Raw genomic sequence first — 25,370 nt, 5'->3', positions numbered from 1 at the left:
TGCAAGTCACTAATGTAAATTTGGTAATGGAAGAAAGTCCAAACTGCCAATTTATTTGAATTCCCATGAAGCAGATGCACTGGATGTAGTTAGGAGGAGCAACAGCATTTTTCAAACATAGAATTTGTGACAAATTCCACGTCAGTGGAAACAAGCAGCCGTTACCTTAACCGGCGTGATAAATATGTATTGCATCTTCTGCAATTTACTTTCTGAACTCACTATCATGACAGTTACTAGCAAGAACAAGAGGCAGAATTGCATGTCCCGTTATTAATACATACAAACCCACCTAGCTATTAGACAAATTACACGTCCTTCAAGGCAGCATAAGTGTCTCAGATTTTGTTTTTGATTTAACTGTCATTTCTTCATAGACACCTATGAAGATCAAAGTAAGTTGTCTCCCACTCACCATTCTTCTTTGTTAGTGGCTTTTGGAGATGATTATGGGCTTTGAACTACGTCAACATAAAAATCAAGCAGTAAAAAATAAATCTACATTTCAAGTATCCTTATTCTGAGCTGCAAATTACCAAAAAAATCACATACAGATCAGTCTCTTTTTACTGTACAGTTTAGCATCCATTTATTACTGTGTATTGGTTCTTCCATAAACCTGTTTGGTCCATATTTAAAGAGCTCCTTAATTTCCTTTCGTGATTTTTCTTTCTTCGCTGGAGGTCTCTGGGTAGGAGAGGTGGGCTTAATTACATTTTCTTCAGACTTTATTAAGAAATTCCAAGTTGAGAGAAGCAGGGAGATGAATCGAGTCCATGGTTATGGAGGATGGGTTGAACGGAAACAAAACTGGGAACATGTGCTTGAAGTCTAACAGCAGCTGCGGAGGGTCATTTCGCTCTTGCAAGTGCGTCTATGAGGTGTGGGGGAAAAAAACATTTAGTATCAGTTATGGCCTTTTCTTTGCATTTGTCATGTTTAACAAAGGTTTCAGACTGTACACAATTTTAGAGATACTGCAAAAAAGAGCAAGAATTATTTTGTTCTCTATTGCAGCAGCCTTCCTCTGAGCAAATATTTACAAGAACTTCTACACAGACTGTAGGAACCACTGCTGCAGAAGAACCTGGCTATGTTTTCTACATGACCACGAAGCAAGACGCAAGACTTGGAAACAACATGACCCTCTTGCACAGCAAAAGCAGCACTGCATGATACCAGCAGACCACTTTTGATTCAGCCGCTCAGCGATGGAGATATATTCTAGGAGTGGCTGAACACGTTTCTGTTTCCATTTCCTGCCTCCTTCTTGCAAGCATTAAAAGAAGTTTGGTTTTCTTTTATTTATTTTTCCCTTAGTTACCAATTTGTCATGGTTAAACCACGACACTGCCGTGTATCTCAGAAGTAACTCCATTCCACCGATGCTTCGCTGACTCCTGCAAGCTTACTTCTGAGTTGTGTTGCTATTAAAGAGTGTTGCATTAACTGAGCTGGGAACTTAGGTGCTTATTGCTCTTTGTGATTAACAGCCTGGTTATCCCTGCAGCTGTATGTTGCAAGTAAGCGTGCACACGCAGAGCACTAAATTCAGGACAACGTGCAGCAGCACGCCTATTACAAAATGCCTGAGTTAGTAATGATTTAGTACAGATGTCATTAGTACCATCTCCTGTACTTTACAGCCCTTTAATTTACCTGTATGTCTCGTATGAAAGCTACTGTCACACGTTCTTCAAACTCATTCACAGGAGTGTAGAGATTAAGTATCTTTACAATCTGTTGAAAACAAAATAGGATTACAGACAGTCAGGAGAAGCCAAACTTTTCCAGAATGCAAAGCGCTACTAACATTTTGTCTTGATAGGGCCATAACAAGTCTCCTATGACACTACTGAGAAGCAGAAGTAGCACAAGTATCATCCTGGTGTTCCTTTGTCTGCTGTAAGGTATGGTAAGCACCTATAGACCTGTCAAAGTCACTTATGGCAACATCTGTAAATTGGGAATAGACTTGAACATCAGATTTATACAGGGACTCCACTTGGCTGGCACATGGTGACATGGGTGACCACTTCCCAGTACTTCTGATGTCACCTCTACAACACTTCTCATGCTACCTCACTCCTGCTCCTCCCTTACCACCCCTCAAGAACACGTTATAGACAGGGAGATAGAGATACAGGAGAAAGGATCCCCAAGAATCACTGGAGATCAGCTCACACCTCTCACTTCTCCCTTGCTCTGACATTTTCAAATTACGGCCACGCAATCCAGCAGCAAAGAATGTGAGTTTATATCCTCCTGGAGTGGAGTCTCAAAGTTTAAGGTCAGATCCAGCGAGCCTAGCTGGAGAGTTCTCAACAACCCGCCCCAAATACGAGTCCTTGCTGGGCATCCTGCAGACCTCGCCAGGTTAGACCCTGGCAAAAGACAACAGGTGGGTTTAAAATCCCGTATAAGTCAGACGACTTATACCATGAACTCCTCAGGGCTGGGTTTCATCTTTGAACATCTCTGCTGGAGCTCCAGCGCCATCAGCAGCACTGTAAGAGAGGAGCCGCCGCAACGACCACCTCTGACGGGTCAATACCAAACGTCAGTCCTGAAAAGGACAAGTTGTCCCCACCGCGTGAATGGCATGCTGAGTCTGGGCAGTGAAGAGCTGGCACCGGGAGACCACCCCTTCCCACTCCTTTAATTATCAGTACCCTCTGGTGTAAATCTCTGCCCTGCTCCCTACCTGCTGCGTCGTGAGCGACGTGCACAAGGAGCAGATGGCCTCGGCATCTTCCGAGGTTTTCTTTTTCAGCTGCAGAAGCTGTGCCGCCTGAATCAAGGGCTCCAAAGTTTGTGCCGCTCCACTCTGCTGCAGATTCTTCCCACGCAGCCATTCCTCCAGCTGGCTTATGTTAAACCTGGGTAAGCAGCCAAGATAAGACATGAGCTGAGAGCTAAGAGATAAGACGTAGCATCTCAAAAATCCTCTATGAGACTTGAAGTATGTTGCAGTGCTGGTATATGTGGCTTTCTGTGATGCGTATTTGTGATACACATGGCAAGAGAAAACCAGAACAAAGCCTAATGCTCAACAACTCAAAGCAAAATTTATTGTCCATGTACCTTAGAAATAGATGAACCATGTTAACAGCTGAACAGCACAAGGAACGTGCTTTTCTATGGCATTCAGATAAGTTCAAAGTTTCAACAGTCAATTAAAATTAAGCTTTTAACAAGCTTTTAAATGCTAACAAAATCCTGCAAGGTACCCAAGTACCTTTGAAAATATCTACACAAAAAATGCCTTTGCCTGGGCCCACTCCCAGGCTCAAGGGGAACACGCAAAGGATCCACCACGGGAAGGGAAGAGGGTAGCAAAAGGAAGGTTTAAATCATTTACACCGACAAGTAAGTTCATCGATTTATGCCAGGGCTGATAAACATTCATGACCCCTTTCTGGCAGGTTTGCACTAGCTGCCATTTCAAATTTCAATCCTTATTACAACACTATGCTAAGACAGCAATAGGACACGCGGGCCCCTGATCCCAGCCCAGCAGACGTCCGTGCCGCCGCTTGCCTGCAGCTCACGAGAGGCCAGAGGCACTTCACACAGCAACAGGGGCTTGTCTTCAAGATCCACCTGCAGAATCGGAGCCTTTGACGCTACAACACTTGTTACGTTAAAACCAGCAGACGTGGCAGCAGGAGGGAATCATGGAGACTTCTCCATCCCAATATGTAATCCATCCTACATCACCTGGTGTAGTCTTTCAGCTGTGCCGCCTTCCCTTCGCTCAGGCTGGGTGAGGAAAGGCCCGGGAAAGCCCACCCCAGAGATGATTACTGTAACACGCATTTAATTCACAAGTGGCACAGCAAACTGCATCGCACAGGCATTACAGGCTTAGTTTTAACTGCCACTGCATCGGACGCCTGCTGAATCCAAACAGTTTCTCCCCTTACTTACACCGCTGCATTTTATTTTCCTATTTTCCGTAAATTTATTCCTATTTTCCTATTTCCACAAATAGATTAAATTTCCATAAAAGCTTATAAAATTAACAAAACTTCCTTAAGCAGGTACATCCGCGCCCCAAGCCTGTGTCCCACCTTAGCTGCATGCCCGTGCTCCACGAGCAGACATCCTTCCTCAGCAAGAGGTTGTTCAGGGCGACCGCGTTGATCATGTAGAAGAGCTGCTTGAAGACCTGTTGCACGATCTCTGGGTCCAGACCCTGGTCACACACGATGCTGTGGAACGCGTTCAGCTGGCGAATGATTGCGTCTAAGCTGTAGGAGCTGTCACCATCTGCCATGCTGGAGGAGCGATTCCTGTAGCCCATCGGTTTGACACCAGAAAGCCCTTGGATACTCTCATTTTCCAACACCGCAGACACTGAAAAAGGGGGGGAAAATGAGCCAAAAAAGCCTGCATCCACCTATTAGTCATTAGTGGTAAGAAACGCTCCTTCATGAGTGGTCATAAACATGCAGCAGTGTTAAAGCGATGCAATGCGATGGATGTTGGGAAGTCTGAAAAGGAGGACAGATCCATGAACTGCTAGTTTATTGTGATAATATGCAATAGTTGATGCATATAGAATATCTGTAAGATCACACTTTTTTTTCACTCAGTGTTACTACACAGAAATCACTTACCATGCTGCAGAAACTGGGAACACCTCTCCTTCGAGCTGTAATCAATTCTCCCTCTATACCCACCACAGAGCCTTGAATTCTACAGTTAAAGTGAGTGATTGGCTCAAAGGATTGGGAGAAATGAAAGTAGATTAAAAGTAATAAAATTCTTACAGCCTGAGTAACTGATAAAGGAACAGGACAACCTTCTGCAAGGAGCAGGAGGTACATGCAGCGATGGTAGGAGGTGATGCCATCGGATACAGCCAGAATTTGTGCAATGACATTTGGAGGGTAAAGGGAAAGAGTCCCAGATACAGAGGAGTCCAGGCTGGGAGCTGAGGGAAAACACCAGCAGCTAGAAAATATAAATCACTGAGAACAGCCCCTCAATTAGCTTAGCAAGGAGGAGGACAGATTTAGCTGAGGAGGTAACTCTTCTCATACTGACTCACCCTTGCAAAACAAGGTCTTTATTAGTCTCTTTTTCCTCTTCCCAATTCTCTCCTCCCTCATAATGCACATTTCCACCCATAAAAAGCTTAACCATGAACCTGGTCTGGAGGGGAACGCTGTTCCTACGGACCCACCAGCACCACCTCCCTCTGTCACTACCTCCCCAACAGAAAGGAAGGAGGTATCTTGTATCACGGGGGAAAAAAACCTCATCCCTATTAGTTTCTATCACGGGGGAAAATGAAAACTCATCCAAGGTCTCCCTCCCTAACTCCAGGTCACTGCTAACACGAGGACCTGCTCCAAACCAAGACTTATTTTTGCAACATATGCCTCTCTACCAACTGCAGGCTTTTCCTTTGGGGAGAAGTCATGCTAGCACCATACAAAGGTCTAGAAAACACTCAGAGTAGAAAATGACAGCAAAAAAATACCTTCCTAAAAGCTAACGTGCCGTGAACTTACCAATCATGGGCTGGAGTATGCCCTCCGCTATCCTAATGAGCTGCTGGTAGATCTGGATGGAGAGGTGGCTCAGCACCTGGCGGTACTCGGTCAGGTCAAAGTTCCTCAGACAGTGCTCGTTCTGCTTAGGCGTGTTTTGTGTCATGAAACCCTGAACAGGAGGAGATTAAAACACCTGGTTTCATTATTCCACCTATTTATAATCTTGTAAAATCACTGTATTAAAAAAAGCAAACCACTTAGAGTACAATATATCCAGATATGGTACCAAAGTACATTTTTACTCTCTTATAGAAAAGATCAAGACTCATAAATCACCTTTGATTTACTCAGCCATTTGTTCATGAATTATTACTAGGGGGTTGCTTTATGAAGAAAAGCATCATTAAGCACTAAGTTTTCCATTTTAGCATTAGCAAGGAGTAACATTTGTATTAATTGCTATATATGAACTAGAAAATGACATTTCAGTCCCCAAGAAACTTTTTTTAGTTATTTGTTTATCCCTGTGAGTTGCAATTATTTATGAGAAACCAAATATTTTGAGGTTAAGATATTAGAAAATGGGAAAAAAATTATGACAACGACATGCTATATGCTCTGACAATGTTTTAAACTGATCTGAAGTTCAGAAATCTCTCCAAGTAACTGAATTTATTCCCTGCCTTTTGCTGAAGCAGCAGCTGATCTCTGATCCTGCAAATGGATGCTATAAGCCCCTGAGTTCTGGGCTCAGACATTAATGCCAGTTTCGCTGGCAGAAGCAAATGTGATCTAACTTAATTTTGTAATTAACACAGACGTTTTAATTGCCTGTTCATACAGTCTTACCAATTTGGTGTCAAAATGAGAACTATGCAACTTTTTTTGTTGTTTGCTGACTAGCAAAATGTAAAAATACAACAAGTACAATTTGAGTTGACTTCAGAATTTCTCATTTTTCCTGACTAATGAAAAAGCGTCGTGCTCTTTGCACTGCAAGATTGCATTTAATTTGGGTTTTTCTTTTAAACCGGTTTTCTTAAAAATAGGTTGGATTTCAAAGTAAAGATAACAGTATTTTGGAAACTGCTCAGAATGATTTTTCCACTCTGTTTTTTGAGCCAAATTATCAACTGAATTTGCAAATAGCTGGTTCATTTAACACAGTAAATCATGGCAAAGAATGTGAAATCTCAGTTTGGGGTTTTTTTTTTTACCCTGCTGGTTTTCTGGGGAGGATTTTCTTTAAATGTAATGTTGTTATCCGAGCAGAAGAGGGCAAATAGGAGCATAACTATTAGTAAGTATTATCTAAATTATTTTTCTTTTAATTTAGATCTTGGAAGTCCAACACTGAGGTTTTACACACCAGTCATTGGTTTGTGAAAGACCTGAATAGTTAATTTGATTCCATGAAAATTTTTTTATTTATTCTTAAAGCTTGATTGCCTAATATATCTAACACAAATCAAGACTAAATAAGAAACAACATAATTTGGCTCTGTTGAAATTTTAATACCCAGAACATATGGCTATAAGGATGGCAGCATGTAATGTACTAAGAGCACTGTGATGATCTGATTTTTGTCGGAAGGAATCAGCTATAATAAAACTTATTTCAACTTATGAAATATTACTGAAGTGGCAAGAAATGAGAGAATTTCCTTTCTAAATCTTACATTATGATCATGCATTTTTACTCTCAAAGCGTGGTTATTTTGAACTAGTTGAACAGAACAAGGAAAGAAAAAATCAGCAGAAATGTTCAGAAAAAAATTGCAAGATTTAGAAGTTTTCCCCTCTCTAAAAATGATAGTTAATGAAAAGCTGCAGGACCTACTAAAACAGGGGAACAGCCTTCAAAACAGCCTACCAGAAGCACATCCCCTGTTCAGACAAATCAAAGTGCATGGTTAGCTATGAAATTAAAAAGATTCTGGGTATTAGTCAGACAATGTTGTGTGTTACGTTGTAAGGGTCCTGGTTTCAGCTCTCAAATGTCTCGTCTCGGTGCAATGCCTCATGAACCTCTATTGGAGCTGCCTCACATTATATCCAGATAAACAAAGGAGGAACGTCAGAGATGACCCCGTGTCGTAGCGAGAGGGAAGCCACCAGACCCCGGAGACCTGAAGACCCTTCCTGGAGGAATGCCAACATGCTCAAGATCAGCGCCAAGTTTCTTACCGCATCTCCGCTGTACTGCTTTAAACAGTGCAGGAGGCGACAAGTATTCGCCAGCCAAAACGACGTCATCTGAAAATCATCGTTGTGTTTCTGGAGGAGCAAAATGAAAGCATGTCAGACCCCTCCTTTGGTGGGGGAAGCTGGCATAGCAAGACAAAGTGATTTAGAGTTTCCCCACCTAGATCAGGATGCTCTCTCTCTGCAGATGGGCAGTATTAGTCATTTGTTCCCTGCAAACATTTTTTTTTTAATCTGTAAATGCAAACGATTTTATTGCTAAGATCATAATTCTCCTTGTTTTTCTAAAAAGGGAAGCTATAAGAGTGATTAGGTTGAAAATCACTACGAGTGCTGAATATCACACACTTTGACGTGGTTATAACCATCTTACACCATCTCAACCCCAGGGCAAGAGAAAATGGACACCTACCTTCAGCACTTTCTTAATGCCGTTGATGGTGGAGGTGAGCAAGGAGTGCACTTTCTGGTCATCGTTGATGTAATCCGCGTGTCTGATGCACATGTAGAGGATGTAGGCGGGAAGGCAGGGAACAGTAGCAGACACTGCCTGGGGCTTGAGATCTAGAAGGTTTGGTTTGATTTTTTTTTTTTTTTTTTAAAAAAATGCTCTTAAAATTCACCAACTGCCAGGTGAAACAGGGAACACCACAGCTGGAGACATACCCAGGCAAATCCCTCTTCCCCCAGCCCTGGGGAAAGCTGAGATTTTGGCAACTTGCATCCCTCTCTGCAGCGTGGACACAGAACCAGAGGTCCAACTGCAGGACAGACGGACCTGCTGGAGCCAGCCAAAGCAGAAAAGCCAAAGCAGCAGGGCTTGAGAGGGTAGCACAATCTGCACTGAAGTTTGTGACACTATGACATTATCCTTTAGGGATGCACAGATGTGCACAGGTGGCACTAGATCTTCTTTTCCATGTAAAAGCCTACTCAAGCAGCACACGAATAACCTTAGAAAAGCTCCCTGAAGCTTTCAGGAATACCTCCTGCAGGTTATAAACCCCCCCTCTGAATTCACAACTCAGTAAATCACTCTCTCCCTCAATACACTGAATCCTAATGGTAGCTGCAGGAATCTGCAGCCTCTAAAGGAAGAGCCTGTCTGATTAGGGGAACTTCAAAGACCACAGCAATGGGCTAGTACTGCTCTTTTTAGATTCCCACTGGGCTCTGGGCTTAAGAGAGTGATAGTAAATACTAACACTTAGCCAGGGAAGCATGACTTCTCTAACAGCATTGAATAAGGGGATGCTGGCAGCAATTCTGATCAGACCTTCCAGCGTAAGAGAGCTCACAAGTTTATTATCTGTTATCTGTTATTACCTCATAAATCAAACTACCTTTGTTCCATTACTGTGCAAAATCCCTAGGGTCTATCCCTTGCTATCCCCTCCCCATCTATCACCACATCGTATCAAGCTCAGCAAGCTACTGCCTGCTCTAAAAACTGCAGCCTCCTTTCTGCATTTTCCATTTTTTGCTCACCCTAAAGAACTATATCCATGCTGGTCTATCTTCTTAGTGCTGCGCTGCTTTACCTACCAAAACTGCTGTCACCATAAACGTGCAGCCCCAGGAGGGATTAATTTGAGAAGATCTATTTATCTGTCCTGAGATCCCAAGTCTACAAACTCTTCCAGGCAAGAGAAGAAGCAGCCAGGCACAAGAGCAGAGCAAGTTCCTCACCTGTAATGAGGTTTCGGATGAGGAGTGGCTCATCCTCTTTATAATATTCCAACATGCCCTGAAAATCTTTCTCCTTTCTCTGGACAGCAACTTGCATGTTACGCTCGTGCCGCCTCCTCTCCGCCGGTACCATGGTTTGGGATGCTGTGAAGAGAAAAGAGCGAGAAAGGTGGTATCTGGTGATCGAGAACTATTCATGTCCTCTGTTGGCTTTAGAGGAGACACCAGGTCAAAGAATTATATACTAAGTTTCAATATGTCATCAGTTTTGACAGACTTATAAAAATATAAAGAACCAGGTCTTGAATTACCAGTCAGCAGTAGTTCTGACTCTGAATGAAACAGAGTGAAAAAGTTAGACCTAAAGAGGAAAAGATGAAGTCATCTTTTTTTTTTTTCCCAAGGAACCACAGGCTAGAAGAGGTAGTAACCCCACGGGAAGCTTTTTAGTGTATTATTTTCACACAGGGGAAAAAAATAGCCAGGCAATGGAAAAATACCTAAGCATCACATCTTCTGGCTGGCTATAAAGCTGAAGAACCCCGGTGGCACACCGTTGAGCATTGTGCTTCCACAAAAGTTTAATAAAACAGAAGAGACCGCCATGCAAGTACTGCAGCAAAGAGCAGCCTGCTGCATGCAGATTACACTGACGGAGACCAGCTGTGCTAGCCGTGGAAACCTTCCAGTTATTCAGCTTAATTTCACTTAATGCCTACTTTTCAGAAATTAGCTCATGAGAACAAGGTTATGTGATTAATCACGGCATCTCCAGAGAATGGGAAGCTCCTTCTATATAACACAGATGTCACATTTGAGGTGTTTTTTCTGATCAAGCAGAATATACATACATATTTTAATCCTACATGGTTTTAATTCCCTTCAAAATTGCTAGAACAGAGCAGTTGCCTGCTAGCCGCTGGTCTCTCTATATCTCTGTTTGAGTCACAGCATTGACAGCAACAAAAGCAAAAAGGTTTCTTAAATGCCCTCCGAACCCTGGCACGTCACACGTCAGACCAACACCTCCAGCAAGCACTCGCCCTCTATCACTTCGTGGACCTTCTTCCAAGTTTACCACGTTCAACCACATTAATAAGCTACAGCAGCGCAACTGTACTTGCTCAAAGGCAGCCGAAGCATGACCCAGGAGCTTCATTTGGACTTTCGGTTCCCTGCTGTGACGCAACGATGAGCTCAGGGCTAGTTCAGTGTGCCAGAATGAGCAAAATCTTACTTTAATAGAAAGAAAAAGAGAAAAACCTGCAGCTCTTCGAGGCCGGCTAAAGGAGTGAAACCAGAGTGCTGTTCCCCCACCCCAATGTCTACCAACAGCCAAGTCACCTTCAAAATCTTGGACCTTCTTCATGTAAATCTTCAGCTGCTTCTTCAGCTTCTTTTCATTCTTTTCCAACTTCTCTAGCAATTCTTTAAGATCCTGAAAAACAGAAGATGCATTGGGTTAAAAAAAAAACCAAACCCAAGAACAACTCATTTGGGGTGAGTTTGAGGCTGAAGTCACTTGGCCAGAAGCTCACAGCCTGCACCACTACCGCACAGTGTGAGCATCTTGGTAGAAGAACCACTGTGTTATTTCTGGGTCGCTCAGAGAGACCCTTACCTACACCGCCATGACTGTGGATGTTGTGCGCCTGCTTCTAGAAGTAGTCTACAGCAGGCAATACTCAGAACACGCCACCCAAAGCATTTTTACTCTTGGTTGTTAATCATATTTAAGCAGTTCCAACGCTATTTAGATACTGGAGTTGTTGAGAAAGGCAAGCAGCCCTCACCTCAACTGAGGAGGGGCCAGTGTTCACTCCAGACCTCGCAACACAGATACAGGAGGTGAGAAAGGAAAAATTTATTATCAGCCAGGCCAGCTTTTCAGAGTGGCAACTGCCCTCCACACTCCCAATAAATGCAAGTAAAAAGAAAGGATTGTGTTATCTTTGTGCATAATTACAGAGTATAGGGATCCCCAGCGACTTCAGCGATCTCGTTCGGTAGGCAGTGCCACAAAGTAGGCAGGCTTAAAAAAAAAAAAAAATTAAAAAATAAAGTATCTAGGAAGTCACAAGAGTCATACAGCCAATGAACAACAGTTCAAGGCCAAGTACTAATGCTCCCAAATGCACCAGTGGGAGATGTTGAAGGATCTTGCAGAGTTTAGGAGGAGTAGAAGACACCCCAGTGCCTTCTCTTCACCTTCACATTTCCTATCTCCTTTCTCTCAAGCTGTCTTTTTTTTCCCTCTTCCTTAGGCTGTGTTTTCAGTACAGCCTCTTACCAGATTTTCATTGGTGAGACGTGTAATTTCTTGCTGAAGTCCAAACTCCACCTGAGCCTCCGGAGACAGCTGCAGGGTCTGCAGGAAAGCCTGCTGCTGTTTCTCCATCTCTTCTTTCATTGCATCCACCTCGTTTTTCAGAGCTTCTACCTCCTCCTCATGCTCCCTTCTCTGATCCTGGAGCTGTGCTTCCAGTAACCTGAGAAAAGAACCACACCGATCAGCCTATGATCTTAGCCTCGTGGCAGTAACCTGTTTGAGTTTAGATCCTTCAAAGTCAGCCAACTTGGGAGATGTTCCTTGTCAACATCCCTATAAAACTGACACACACAAAGGGGTGCTACAGCTAGTAGTGCCACATTAGTCTGTTATCTGTTATACTGCAGATTAAACATTCTTGAAATTAGAGCCATAAGATCAGAAGTTTGGGGTTTCTTTAAATAAAAGAAAGGGGCGGGGGGGGGGGGGAATCCAAGAGCTCCCTTTTTTCTGCAACTGTATCACAAATTTGGATTCCTTTAGTCTTCCTATTAGCAAAAAGGAAATGCATGGCAAGAAAGCAGTGCAAATCAACACCTGCGGGTTTTCCAAAAGCTCAGCTTGAAGTCACCAAAACCAGACCTTCTCCCACGTTTAAGTGGGTACGCGACTTTTTCCTCCAATAATTTGTCCTGCCACCCTCTCCTGCCCCTCTTTCCCCTACACCAGGTCTCCTTCCAGCCCTGCCCTGAGCCTGTGCCCAAGGACAACCCCGGGGGCAAAAAGCTGAGCTAAAAGGTTACTAAGGCATTTAGTTAAAGCATTATGCAGCCATTTGCTAAACCAGAATGCCTTCGTTAATCCAGTGGAAGAATGATTCATCGCCCCTGTACACACCCGTGCTGATGGGGATGCTGACAAACCTAGCGAGTGACACGGTAATTGATTTTTAAGGGTATTGCCTACCCTCTGCTAGATGGAAATCTCCTCGTTCATCCACCAGCTCTTTCAAGACGACCGAAATAAGTGACTCCAGAAGGTATAAGGACTCTGAGGAAGGGGCGTCTAGCCAGAAACTGCAAAGTATTGGTCCCAGACTACACAGGGCGATGGTGGCAAAGAGGAGAACGACCCACGGGGTTACCCAAGCCCATGTCCTTGCTCATGGATGTGTTCTCCTGGGCAGAGCTACGGACAGCCGCACACCCGGCTCAGGGTCTTCGTCTCTTCTGGCATCGGATGCAAACGGCAATCCCCAAAGGTGAGGAAGACTCTGGTGTTGATAGCTCAGCATTTACCCAGGACATGCACAGACACGGAGCTGTGCCAGTGGGGAAAAAGCTACAACTCTTTCGGGTCCACTGGGAAATTAATGGAGATTCACGCCTGTGAACTGCTTCCCTGCAGGAACAATTAAGCATGGGGGTTTTTTTTGTTGTTTTGGTGGGGTTTTTTGTTTTGTTTTGTTTTTTAAGGATTGCATAAAAGAACACATGCTTTCTATGGAAGATTTCTGCCTGAAAAGCATTAATCATTCTCCAGTTTGGTTTTTTGTTGTTGTTGTTTTTAGAAGATCTAAACAACCCAATCTGTACTCCCATTTTCCAGCAAAAGATAGAAAAAGATATTTTCCAACTATAGAAACATGGGCAATAACACACGCAGCCTCGGAATCATGTTGTCAGGAGTTATATTCTTAATAGGCTTGGAAAATACAGGCCCACCATGAAGTAAGTATTAAGCACTTAATTTTCATCTTATTTCTTCACGTGGGTTCAGATTAACCATGAGCCGCCCTCAGAAAAACATGCTCCTTCTACAAACGTGGGTTCCTACACTGCTTTGAAAAACAAATGAATCATCCCTGGTATTTTTCCTGTTATTGTCTGGTTTTACTCTGATCCCGCTAGATGTGACCGCTTTAAGACTACTTTATGCAAAAGATTATTTTAACTTTTCCTCTCTATAGTGCCCTTCATCAGCTCATTTCATGTATTTTATAAAAAACATATATATTGGAGCCTCATAACCACCCTGCAGGAGAGCAGAGACCAATTAACATTTAATAATCAGCTCTTCCAAGCACCAGGTTGAACCAGGAGAAGAATCCAGGAGTCCTTCTGCCTTGCTTTAATCTCCATTTGTGTTTCTAAACATTCGTTAGCTTGGAGATGAGAGATCATCACAGAATCACCAGCATCCCCAGGAGGTATGGAGGTTGCAGGTACTGCCCTGGTGTGTCCCGCTGAGACATTTGCCCACCAGTCCAGGACATGGGGAGAGCTGTGGAAGGATGGCACTGTGTGTCCACCACTCACCTTCCTCCTTATACCTATAGGCAATGCATGGATGGAAGTGCACAACCCCTGGGAGCATGCAAAGCAGACGGCATCGCAATACAAGTACACGGACTCCACTTCTGACACATCAAGGATTGGGAGAAAATGCTTTAGGGGAGGTGCTATATCTTAGTACAAATTCAGGAAAAAACATCTAAAATGGTTTTTTTGAGCTTCCTGGAAATTACAGCTTCCCAACACCTTTATCACACAATTTCCCATTAATGTAACATAATTCTTACTGAATCACAGCTCAGGCATTAGTGACAACAGCCACCATCAGCAATGCCCAATTAGAATTGCAACGACTCCTCTGAAAATTAGGGGAGGGTCTCGATCCCTCCAGTTTGGATATCCCACCCTCCAGCTGCTCCCAGAGAGGACAACAGGTCCTATAGAGGACAACAGGACAACAGCAGAGAAAGAGGAAGAAACAAAAGGGCAAGCGAAAGGGGGAGAGGAAGCGGTGGGGAGAACAGAAAGTGTTTGACCTGGCAACTTGCTTTAAACCTTGATAAGCCAAGCCGAGCTCTCCATCTTCATTGAGATACCCCCAGTCCTCAGTCTTGCTAGAAATAAAGGACAGAAAAAGGAAACAAGAGGACAGAGAAAGACAAAAGGTCAATTGCAATAGAATGGGAAAAGGTGCAGAACCCTTATTAATTTTATTTTTTTAAAGCACACTTTCATTACATTGTATTTCCTTTCCCACCATGGTGAAGGAGAACCATGCCCTGGTCGTGCCTCCTATGACACTCCTGACTAGTGGAGCTTCTCCTACCTCCCCAGCTGTGAAACGTGTCCTCGTGAAGCCCTTTCCTCTCCGACCCACCGCAGCCAACACGGGAACCCAAAATCATTCAAGTTGGAAGGAATCATCGCAGATCACCCCGTCCAACCTCCTGGCAGGTTATCGTCATTCCTGAGATGTTACTGTTTTTACCAAAAAGCTCAACTCCTGGAGGTCAGAGCCGGAGTTTTCATTTCTGTACAGCTAAATGGTTTCCCATACGATTGTAAGGAAAAGCTGGCAAGCCCAGGCCACACCAGCTAGCTCAAACCCCCGTTAAAACCTTATGCTTAAAAACCAGGGAGGAGAGACAAGGACCATGAGGGATAAATGAGAGAGCAGAAGTCAGCACGAGGGGTAAGGAAGAGCTGTCCGAACACAGCTGGTGTAAAATGAAAAGCACAGAGTGGTCCTTAGCAGCTCCCAACAGGCTTCCCTGTTTCCCCTGCCCCAAAAATTAACTACTTTTGAGCTGGAACAGCCCATGTGCACTTCCAACCCACAGCACAAACATAACCCTACCTCACTGTTTATTGCATACTGATAGCTTGGAACAGCTCACTCCTCTTCCAGACCTTCTGCACTCTAGCTCATCTCACTAACAAGACATTTTTAAGACAAGTTTCTTCATTTCCTTCCTTCTGCAGCAACTGCCACTGGTCTAAAATAAAATCTCTTCCTTCTACTTCAGTTGAGGATCTCCTCCATCACCACGTCAAACAACATCAGCCTTTTCTCAGAGCAACCTTCGGTCCAAACACCCCCTGGATGTTTGTTTCCTTACACCCATATGAGATCAAATCTCCTCTGTATCCATTCAGGCAGAAAAATGCCCAGAAAAGTCTCATCTCACTTTAATACTAGAAGTTTCCTTTTAACAGTTGATTTGTTTTCTTTTGAGTTATAAAAGGCAGGAAACTCATTTGTCTTCTTTAATGAGGTGTTGAACACATTACAAATGAGTGATGTAAGCTGGTCAACCTGACCAGGAACACTTGCTACAGCGAAATTTTACTTGGCTTTGATGAGAGTTAGAAAACAGTTTTTCTTTTTGGAAATAATAATTTAAAAAAAAAAAACCAACAAAAAATATCACCTAATATATCATTAAACTTTCAGAGAAAAAAGAACCAAGCCTGTATGCATCTCCTATTATGAAAAGAGGAGTAGCAGGCATTCCCCAGCAAGGAAAGCTCTGCATATTTAAGTGGAAAAGCACAAATATTCACACAAGGAAAGCAGTGAGAACTGTGGTGTTGCAGCACTACCACGAAAGGACTCAAGAGATGTCTCACCGCTGCAGACAGCTTGTACGTCCTTTCCATCTTGGTGTACCAGCATGGCGTTTCTCAAAAGTAGCAAACATTTCAGACATTAACATTTGGAAAATTCATCTGTTAAAGCCATATGTATGAATTTAGATTAAAACCTTATTTTTTTACCCATATGTAGCAGGCTTCCAAAAGGGTCTGTAGGCTGACAGATACAGGGAGGTTTATTGGTCTGATATGGGTCAATTTGTTAGTAAGGTCTTTTTTTTGGTTCAGAGAATCTTAACAGAACATGTACTTCAGCACTGAAAACCAAGGAAAAAAGCAGGAAGGGTCCTCACTATCTATTACGTGTCAGTAACCTGGGAGATCTCACACGATGAGCAGCATTTTTAAGATAGACATTTTCCTGGATAACCTCCTTTGAAAAAAAGCTTTCCTTCCTTTCTTAATCATATGCATTGTGGTAAATGAGGAAAGCAGCTCAAGGGGGTGCCATTATACTAAGATAAAACTGCCCTGGGAAATAAGCATTCAGCCCAAGTGCATCAACACGGCACTGGCTCAGAAATCTCTGAGCTTCCCTTCTCCCAGAAGTTCATATTAACCAAGACATTAAAAGTCAATAGGGGTCCTTTCTAACTAATTAGATTAATTAGTATGTGCCAAAATACTTAAAGCACGGCCAGCAGGTCTAGGGAGGTGATTCTACCCTTCTGCTCTGATGAGACCCCACCTGCAGTGCTATGTCCAGCTCGGGGGTCCTCAGCACAGGAGAGACATGGACCTGTTGGAGAGGGTCCAGAGGAGGGATCAAAAATGATCAAGGTGATGGAACACCTCTGCTATGAGGAAAGGCTGAGAGAGTCGGGGTTGTTCAGCCTGGAGAAGAGAAGGCTCCGGGGAGACCTTATTGCGGCCTTTCAGTACTTAAAGGGGAGCTTAGAAGAAAGATGGGGACAGACTTTTTAGTAGGGCCTGTTGCGACAGGACAAGGGGGAATGGTTTTAAACTAAAAGAGGGGAGATTCAGACTAGACAGAAGGAAGAAATTGTTTACAATGAGGGTGGTGAAACCCTGGCACAGGTTGCCCAGAGAGGTGGTAGATGCCCCATGCCTGGAAACATTCAAGGCCAGGTTGGACGGGGCTCTGAGCAACCTGATCTAGTTGAAGATGTCCCTGCCCAAGGCAGGGGGGTTGGACTAGATGAGCTTTAAAGGTCCCTTCCAACCCAAACCGTTCTGTGATTCTAAAATAATTTCCTAAAGTGCTAGGTAAATCCTTCTCTCAAACAAGTCTGAAATGAGATGAAAGGACATGATTCACAAAACCTCATTTCTCCTTTATGCTTATCTTGGAGATATGGGTCTGGAGGAGCAGCTGGTGACCTGCAGGGGCAAACCGCTGTCATGAAAGGGAGAGAAATTCCTGCCCAAACACCTCCCTCCCCTCCTCCAAATAGCTTAAAGGAGGTGCACATATACCAAACCCCAGAGATGTTAATTTTAGCGTCTTCAGATAATTATCATCTCTTAATAAAGAAGGGGCATTTCATTTTCAGAGATATCTGCTTTTTTTTTTTTTTAATTAAATGGAAAACTAATGCACATCACAGATTAGATGTACGACAGAGTGGGAAGCAGTGATAAGAGACACATTGGAGAGTGGTAAGCAGAGATATGAACCCTTTCCATGTGATGGCCTCTTCCAGCCGCAAAAGCATCCTCCACATGAAGCCAGCGTCAGCCCTTCACTTCGCACTGCAGCTGGAGGTGGGACTTACCCAGCAGCAAAAAAAAAAAAAAAAAAAGAAAAAAAAAGCCATGTACTCTACAGAAATCACTTGGAAGTTATCACAGAAGTTAATTTCAAAGCCTAAGTCTGATCTGCTTTGAACTGCCAGGTTATTATCTCTAATATCATCACCTAGTCTTTTGTTGGCTCTACGTTTCCACCAAGGTCAAACAGGCTTGAAAGAAAGATCCCAAGAACTTAACAGGGAACAAAGAGCCTACTTAGGTTTACATTCAGTTACTGAAGCAGAAAATTAGCTGGAAACTAACTTGATGCTTTTCCCTTTAGCAGTTGAAAGTCAGCAAGAGAAGGGGAAAAAAAAAAGTTGAGTTCACTGCATTTATAAGGGGCTGCTTTTAATTCAAACTTCCCCTTGACCTGGCATCAAAGAGCTTTCCCTCGAGAGCGGCGTGGAGAAAGAGAATTGCTACGTGAGCAGGGTTAGCAGCACCTGGAAGATGTTCCTGTTTTCTTCCTGCTGTATTTAAAAGTCCTGGATTATACAGACATAGAGTGAATAAAAGGTCTGTCTTCCAGCCATGCTCCATCCCCAGCCTGAATAGCTAAGACAGGATGGCTTTGAGCCAGGAGTGACCCATGGGTGGACCAAGGCTTTTTACCACATCGGTCAGACTGACCGATGGAAGAGCATCCACCTCGGTTAGAAACCGCCAACAGAATCAGAGGTATTGGGGTAAAGAGAAATGGGAGTGCTCCCTGCAGCGCAGGTGGGAGAAAAAGTGGCTCTTGCTTACTAATCCCACTTCAGAATTGCAATCCCACCAGAAAAGCTTTCCATGAAAATATTTATTGATCAAGATTAGAAAGAGAAAGCAGTTTTATTTCTCACGCTGACACACTTCGGTACAGAGCTGCATAAGTACGAATGCAAATTTGTGCTGGGGGGAGGAAATGTTAATTTATATCAACAAATACAATAATCCATGCTCCCCAAGCATTTGTTTTCATCTGTTTTATTGCCATTGACTCCAGCAGTTTATAAACCAACACAATATACAAACACATGCACAGGGAACCATGTAACGGGGAAGCTGGTGGTGATTAACGAGCCATTGGATAAATCACCGCAGAAAATCAGGGTGATAGTACATAGAGCTACTGCTACTGCAGTACAAGAGCCAAGCTCCAGCCAAGCTTCACATGAGAGGTATACAAGAGAGGAAACAGGAAAATGAGCCTGGTGACTACAGATTTCCCCTCCTAAATCTCAAAAGGCCAAAAAACACCAAGGCCTGATCACATGAACTTCTTAAATTGCAGCTCACCTGCGCAATGGCAAGGAAAAAGATCTGCACACTGTGGAAAATAAGATCATTGCAGCATTTTTGATGATTTCTCTGCGTGATTCCATCCTCACTGCAGAAGCTGTTAAGTCTGGAAACCAGAACAGCTGAAGAAGGACCAGAGTCTCCCGGCAGGTTGAGTGAAAGTGGACAACATCACTCCAGGGTGACCAAATACCGATGACTACTGGGGACCAGTGATAGAACCTGGTCAGACGCGTGCCCTATGAAAGCAGCAACTCTTATTTTGACTCCAACTCCTTCACCAACACCTGAACACAAACCAACCATCCCTACACATGCACACCGGAAAATGCAGGTTAGGGAAGAGTTAACTCTGTGCCTGACAATGGGATTTTGCATCTCATACCAGTGCCCATAACTCCAGGAGAAAGTCGGAAGGAAATAAGAGAATATCCACAGAATTCATTAAGTGACCAAAAAAACACAGCTTGCAGTAGGAAGCACACTGAGCCCCACTGATTTACCGACAAAAAGGTGATGTTTAAATCAATCTCCTCACCTCTACTGCAGAAGGGGCAGGAATTTCATCAGCAAGTTCACTTCAGGAAAGCAAATATTCAATAGCAACAAACTGAAAAACAAACACTGGTCCTGATCCAGCCAGACATGATGCCCAGGTAAGAAACCAGTATCATGAGCGTCCTGGACCCCAACACTCCCCACTCCTCCAGGTCCCCATGCCAAAATGAAAGCTGGCAGTACTGGTGTGGGCAGAGCCTCAGGGTCCAGCCATCAAGGTTTTAAGCTATGTTTAAATGCAATGCATGTGGAACCCAGTCCTTCCATCAAGCCCATCTCTGTACTCACACCGGGTAACTGGAGACATCTCCACAGATTCTCCTAGGACTTTCCCAAGAAGTAAAATAGATGCAAATTCAGAAAATCCAGTCCATACTCTGGCAGGAATTTGGGGGACATACAGCATGGCTACGATGACCAAAGTTGACCGCACAGCTATATATACATTGAATTTTTGCACATCAATCCGGGCACATGGATTTCCCATTGCACCTTTTTGGCATCCAGTTCTGAAAGCATTAAGCAACTCTTCACAATTTTTCACATGCACTTAAAGATAGTGTGTCTTTGCTCATATTCACACAAGTATGAATAAAATCCTAATTAAGTCATGATCTTTCCCAGTCTGGACTGCTAACAACCTTCTGCAACCAGTTTATAAAGTGTCAAAGTATACTGTGTTATTAAAAGCCATTAATCCACAATAGTTAGGCCTTCTGACTACCTTGCTGAACACAAATTATTTGGGAAAAAGCCTCAAACGTCTCTATTTGTCAAGAGAAAAGGAGATAAACATTCAATTTCCTTGCAATAAAATATTTACTTACTTTACATATTATCTTGCTGTTTAATCCATGTAATTTTGTGTTCTTGCAAGATACTACTTTTTTATTTGATGTCCTCCTGAATAGCTGCAAGGATTGATTTAATGCCTCGCAATATAAGCCCATTGTTACTGTAAGGACAGACACATGTTCACAATATTAACCCTCGCTATGGGAAACCTGTAATCAAACGAATGTTCCCAACTCTCAGGTTAGATGCAAGAAAACCAATAACGTGTGTTGCCAGAGAATACAGCATGTGTTCGTTAGCTCAGTTCACCATCATAGGCTTTTGCCTCTGGGAAAACAAGAGGGGAACCGTGCTCTCTTCCCAGCATAGCATGAGGACTTACTTGAAATAAGTAACTCTTAAATATATCCCAAATACTAGTCTTGCTACTGTTCATGTACTGGAATCAAAGTCAAAATCCAGTTTTGCTCAATTCCATGTTGGCTTTCCTACCTGCCCAGTATCTCCCCTCCCTTGGGGACACACTGCCCCAAAGATGAGGGCTCCTCACCCATTACAAGACCTGCATCTTTCGTCCCATCTTTATGGTCCATCCTTGACCCAAGGTCCAGAACACAATTCAGAAGCTGGTAAACTCTCTAAAACATGTTGTTAATTTTGGTCTGGATCCCATCTCTCACACTTTGGTCAGCCCCTCCTGCTGCTGGAAAAATTTGGACCACACTTACCGGTTCGTCTCGCACATCCCCTGGTAGGCTTCAATCGCGTCCTCCTGATCAATGTGCTTGTCACTGTTCGGCCAGCTGGCATTGGTGGTGATGCTTTCCTAAATTCAACATGCAAAACACAGCAGCATGACATCCTACATATCTCCTCCTGTCTTTCAAAGTTCCTGATACCAAACAACTCCCAACCATCGTTAATACAGCTTCCTCAGGGCATCCATCAGACTGGAGAGTTTCTATGAATTCATACGCATGCAAACAGACAGCAGCAGAGATTATGAGATGGAAGGAAGACGCACGGACCTGGGAGGGAGATAAGGGGTGTGTGTGGTCTGAAATACAAAACATACCAAAATCTCAAGGAATGATAAGGCACGTGAATTAAAAAGCCCACGTGAGAGTTTTCAGAAAATGTACTCTTCCATCAGAACAGGCTCTAAACAAAAAGAGCCCTCAAACGACTGTGATGGGACAGGCTCTGCTTCTTGCCTACAAGCCATTAGGAACACATTACAGCTGCACCAGCATCAAGTGAGCAGAATCTGGTCCAGAAGTTCTTTCTCCTCCATCCCATTTCCTTGCAGAATAAGCCCGTTGTCACAAAACACCACCAGGAACCATCTCAGACCGCCACACCTTGGTGCAGGGCTGGAGAAGTTGTTCCTTGGTGTGGGCTGGCTAGACCTCATCAGGTCTGGGGTCAAGCACCTTAACAGCAGTATAGACCACCACGGGACATATAGTCCTGGGCTGTCTGAAATCATGTCATGGACTCTCTCTTATCCATAGGCAGAACCTCCTATAACCTTCCCCATGCCATCCTGCCACCCAGAGCCTACCAAAGCAAAAATGGCATCGCTCGGGCAAGCAGTGAATTTTCAACAACGGAATAGGAAAAGGAAAGGAAAATCCATTACCCTCTCAATTACCATGTTTTTGCCTGCCTCTTTTTGCTGGGCTGCCTTCATAATCTGCGTCCTCAGGATGAGCACCTCTTCCTTCCGCACTTCCAACTCCTCGTTGGCCGATTTCAGCTGATTCAGTAAGAGGTTATAACTGTCCTGAGTATCGTTGGATGAGTTGTTCAGGGTTGCTCTGTCTGCGATAGCCTTCCTCAGCTCATTAAGTTCATTTTTCAGCTTCTTGTTCTCCGACTCCAGTTCTTGCCTCTGGAAAATATCAAGTCATTAACCAGTTTAGATAAAGGATGAGGCGCTGCAAGAGAGTTTATCTGAGACACCTCTAAGGTAACTCAATTACCAATGATCACAGCCAAACAATCAATTCATGCCAGGATCTGGATTTTGCTGCCCGTCCGGCCATGCACAGCTCAGAAGAGATCTTTGCTGTAATCAGTAGTCTGTTGCCATTTAATAACAACGCTACAGGGTGACACAGGGGAGATTTTTTTATTTGTTGACATTATATTTAAACACAAAAGCAATCCATTAGAGAAGCCAAACACGTTTGTTTCTTCTCCACCCCTTTTCCTTCTCAATCAAGAAATCACCACAAACCCCACAATGTTTAGCTCATCTTTCATATTCATTAGATAAGCTGGAAGATGCTGATTTACATGACCCTTCATCACGGCAGACATCCCATTAGGTGAACTACGGCTGTGTTAATTCCCGCTACAGCTTCTTTTCTCGTAGATTTTGTAATTCCCCTACCCCGGTGCAACATTTGCAGTTGGATGATTTTCTTGCCCTGACGTCTCATCAGCTGCTGGCATTTGACAGGCAGGGGCAAGACAGTACAAGTTTGACGCCAACTGCTTCTCCTGAATAACGATGTATGAGCATCGCCGTATTTGCTGAGACATCTGAAGGGCTTATTTACTTTTGCATGACAGTAGAAGACGGAAGAATAAAACTCTGGCAGCTAAGACAGTCTTTATTTCAGTATTTCACCATGAAGCTTTGTTTGCAGGTGGTAACACCACATTTGGCAGCTCTTTGCCAGCACCCAAAACCCACCTGGAGCATCCCAGCTAGGTCAAGAGCAGCTTTGCTCCTGTGGATGGTGCAGTCCTTGCTATGGGTCACAGACAGGGAGGGAGCCAGACTCCTGGGGTCCTGCTCACAGCCCAAATCCCAACAATTCACCTTCTCTTTGCTCCAGAGCTGCCATCACCAGCTGCTGCATGGTGGCACCCAGGACTGCTCCCTCCTGTGCCCATGCACCCAGGCCTCTCGGACAACGCCAAAACCCAGCAGGATCCACATGCAACTACTGCATGGCAAAAACCGAGACATCTGTGAGGGAGCTGACAAAGTCTGGTGTCTGGCTGATTTGGGATCAGCTCTTTCCTAGGGACCGACCCCCCATCCATGTGGATTCTCTAGCGTCTACAATAGCACAAGCTCTTTCCCCACTGAGATCCAGGTGCTTCCCTCTCCCCACTACCTTTTGAGCCTTTCCGCAGCTTTGTTGCACGATCCCTCTTATCTATGGGATATCTGCTTCATTATCAGCTTTGGCTGAGGCGAGCTAACAAATCTGAAAATGGCTGGGGGGGATGGGAGCAATTTATACAGTGTGTAGCAAGCACAGCTGTGTAAACCACGTTTCTATAGGAAACGGGTGTTATAATTACAAATCCTTACAAATTATAAATAGCATGCATTATCACAGCAGAGGTGTGAACAGAATAGCTGATCTGGCATCTGGACATACTCCTAGCTGAACAAACACCATCAGTAACAGAGCATAGTCAGGTACTTTATACCATCTGTCATAAAAAAAAAAAAGAGGATAAAAAATGCATTTGATCCAGCAATTCCTCCACATGCACATTAACCACAGCTCAGCAGAGGGAGCGTATGAGCCACTGGCTTTTCTGTAACTGTTTTTTAAAACAAGAGTTTGAAAAGCGTGCACGTGGTGGAGAATCGATACCAAACTGGGTTTAACTCTTCTTGCTATGCGGCTAAGGCATCGGCCTGCTCTCCGCTCTTTTCTGATCATGCTCAGGGACAGGTGAAGGGTAAGAAGAAAGCGGTTAAGTGTTTTTCTACACAAATGGCTCTTCTGCGATTTTTGTTATTTGCTGGATAAGACCCCTGCTTTTCTTATTATTCCCCTTTTTTGCCTCCTCCTTTTTTTTTTTCTCTCCTTTTCTTCCCCCTGCCCCACCTTTTTTTTTTTTTTTAAAAGGGTAAGCCGCACTTGTAACTCCAGGAACTGGTTGTATCAAGCTGTGCTCTGGTTAGAAATGAAGCCAGAAAGATCAGGAAAGAAAGTTATAACCGACAACCCCGCTCCAAGAGTTCATACTCTGGACTCCTTTCAGAGCTTACAATTAAATTAATTTCCTACTTCTTAGTGGATTTTGGGCATGCAGCAATGTTAAAGTATCTATAGACATGGAGGAGACACCTATCGTCCCCTGCCCGTACACCCTTTTTGCACCAGCATCAGTGATGGCAGAACAGAAGCTAAAATAAACTGCTCTGAATATGGAAAGGGAGATTTCTACTTGCACTGTGAGAAATGCTCTTTCTTCTGCATGGTCCAATAGTGCTAATTTATTTGAAAAGTTATACAGTCAGAACATCCTGAACTTGAACTCACACTTGTCCCACACGTACAGTATTATGGAGGTGTGAAAGGGGTACCCGAGCACTAACAGTGATGGAAATAGCCTTGCTTTTTAGGAAGGGGCTTATATAGCAGTGCTGGGTGAAGTATGAGCCTGTGTAAATCAGAGGTTACCACTGCCATGCCAGGAATTTGCCCTCTCTTCTATTTCTGGTACTCGATAGGAAAAGAAAAGAAAATCCTCTAGAAGCTCATTTTATGATGAGCTTCCAAGTCTAAGGGATGAAAGAAACATCCCAGCTATGTGAAGAGCATGAAATCAAATTATGCACTGTGCTCCTGCTAGGAACACAAAGTCAGGGCAAGGACTCTTTGGTGCTTTCATTCCCACTCGCACTTTTCCCAGCCTGAAAAAACAAGTCGGAGAATACACTTTTAACTGGGGAACTTTTTGTTGTACAGGCACGACTCAGGGACACATCTCCCACCAGGGAGATATTTCACATACCTCCAGCCCTGCATCATGGCTAACCTAACCACCACGGCTGGGCATATTTTGGGACAGCATCTACTGAAAACTCTATTTATCCATTACAAA

The 25,370-nt window shown here is 43.7% G+C and overlaps 1 protein-coding gene across 1 annotated transcript in view; it reads right to left on the bottom strand.

The window, feature by feature from the left end:
- Positions 1–293: 293 nt before the first annotated feature.
- The window catches only part of LOC142074995 (unconventional myosin-Vb-like), a 116,011-nt gene continuing 90,934 nt past the window's right edge, over positions 294–25,370 (bottom strand). The window contains exons 28-40 of the mRNA XM_075135989.1: positions 22,147–22,398; positions 21,233–21,330; positions 14,498–14,575; positions 11,689–11,887; positions 10,743–10,836; positions 9,399–9,542; positions 8,122–8,273; positions 7,692–7,781; positions 5,523–5,673; positions 4,074–4,359; positions 2,705–2,879; positions 1,660–1,740; positions 294–874 (exon numbers count right to left, since the gene is read on the bottom strand). Of these exons, the coding sequence (XP_074992090.1) occupies positions 722–874; positions 1,660–1,740; positions 2,705–2,879; positions 4,074–4,359; positions 5,523–5,673; positions 7,692–7,781; positions 8,122–8,273; positions 9,399–9,542; positions 10,743–10,836; positions 11,689–11,887; positions 14,498–14,575; positions 21,233–21,330; positions 22,147–22,398 (1,953 nt within the window). The 3' untranslated portion in view covers positions 294–721. The remainder of the gene's footprint in view (positions 875–1,659; positions 1,741–2,704; positions 2,880–4,073; positions 4,360–5,522; positions 5,674–7,691; positions 7,782–8,121; positions 8,274–9,398; positions 9,543–10,742; positions 10,837–11,688; positions 11,888–14,497; positions 14,576–21,232; positions 21,331–22,146; positions 22,399–25,370) is intronic.

The sequence above is a fragment of the Calonectris borealis genome, chromosome W, assembly GCF_964195595.1.
Source record: "Calonectris borealis chromosome W, bCalBor7.hap1.2, whole genome shotgun sequence".
NCBI classification, from domain to species: Eukaryota; Metazoa; Chordata; class Aves; order Procellariiformes; family Procellariidae; genus Calonectris; species Calonectris borealis.
This window is presented reverse-complemented; position numbering and strand designations above follow the sequence as displayed.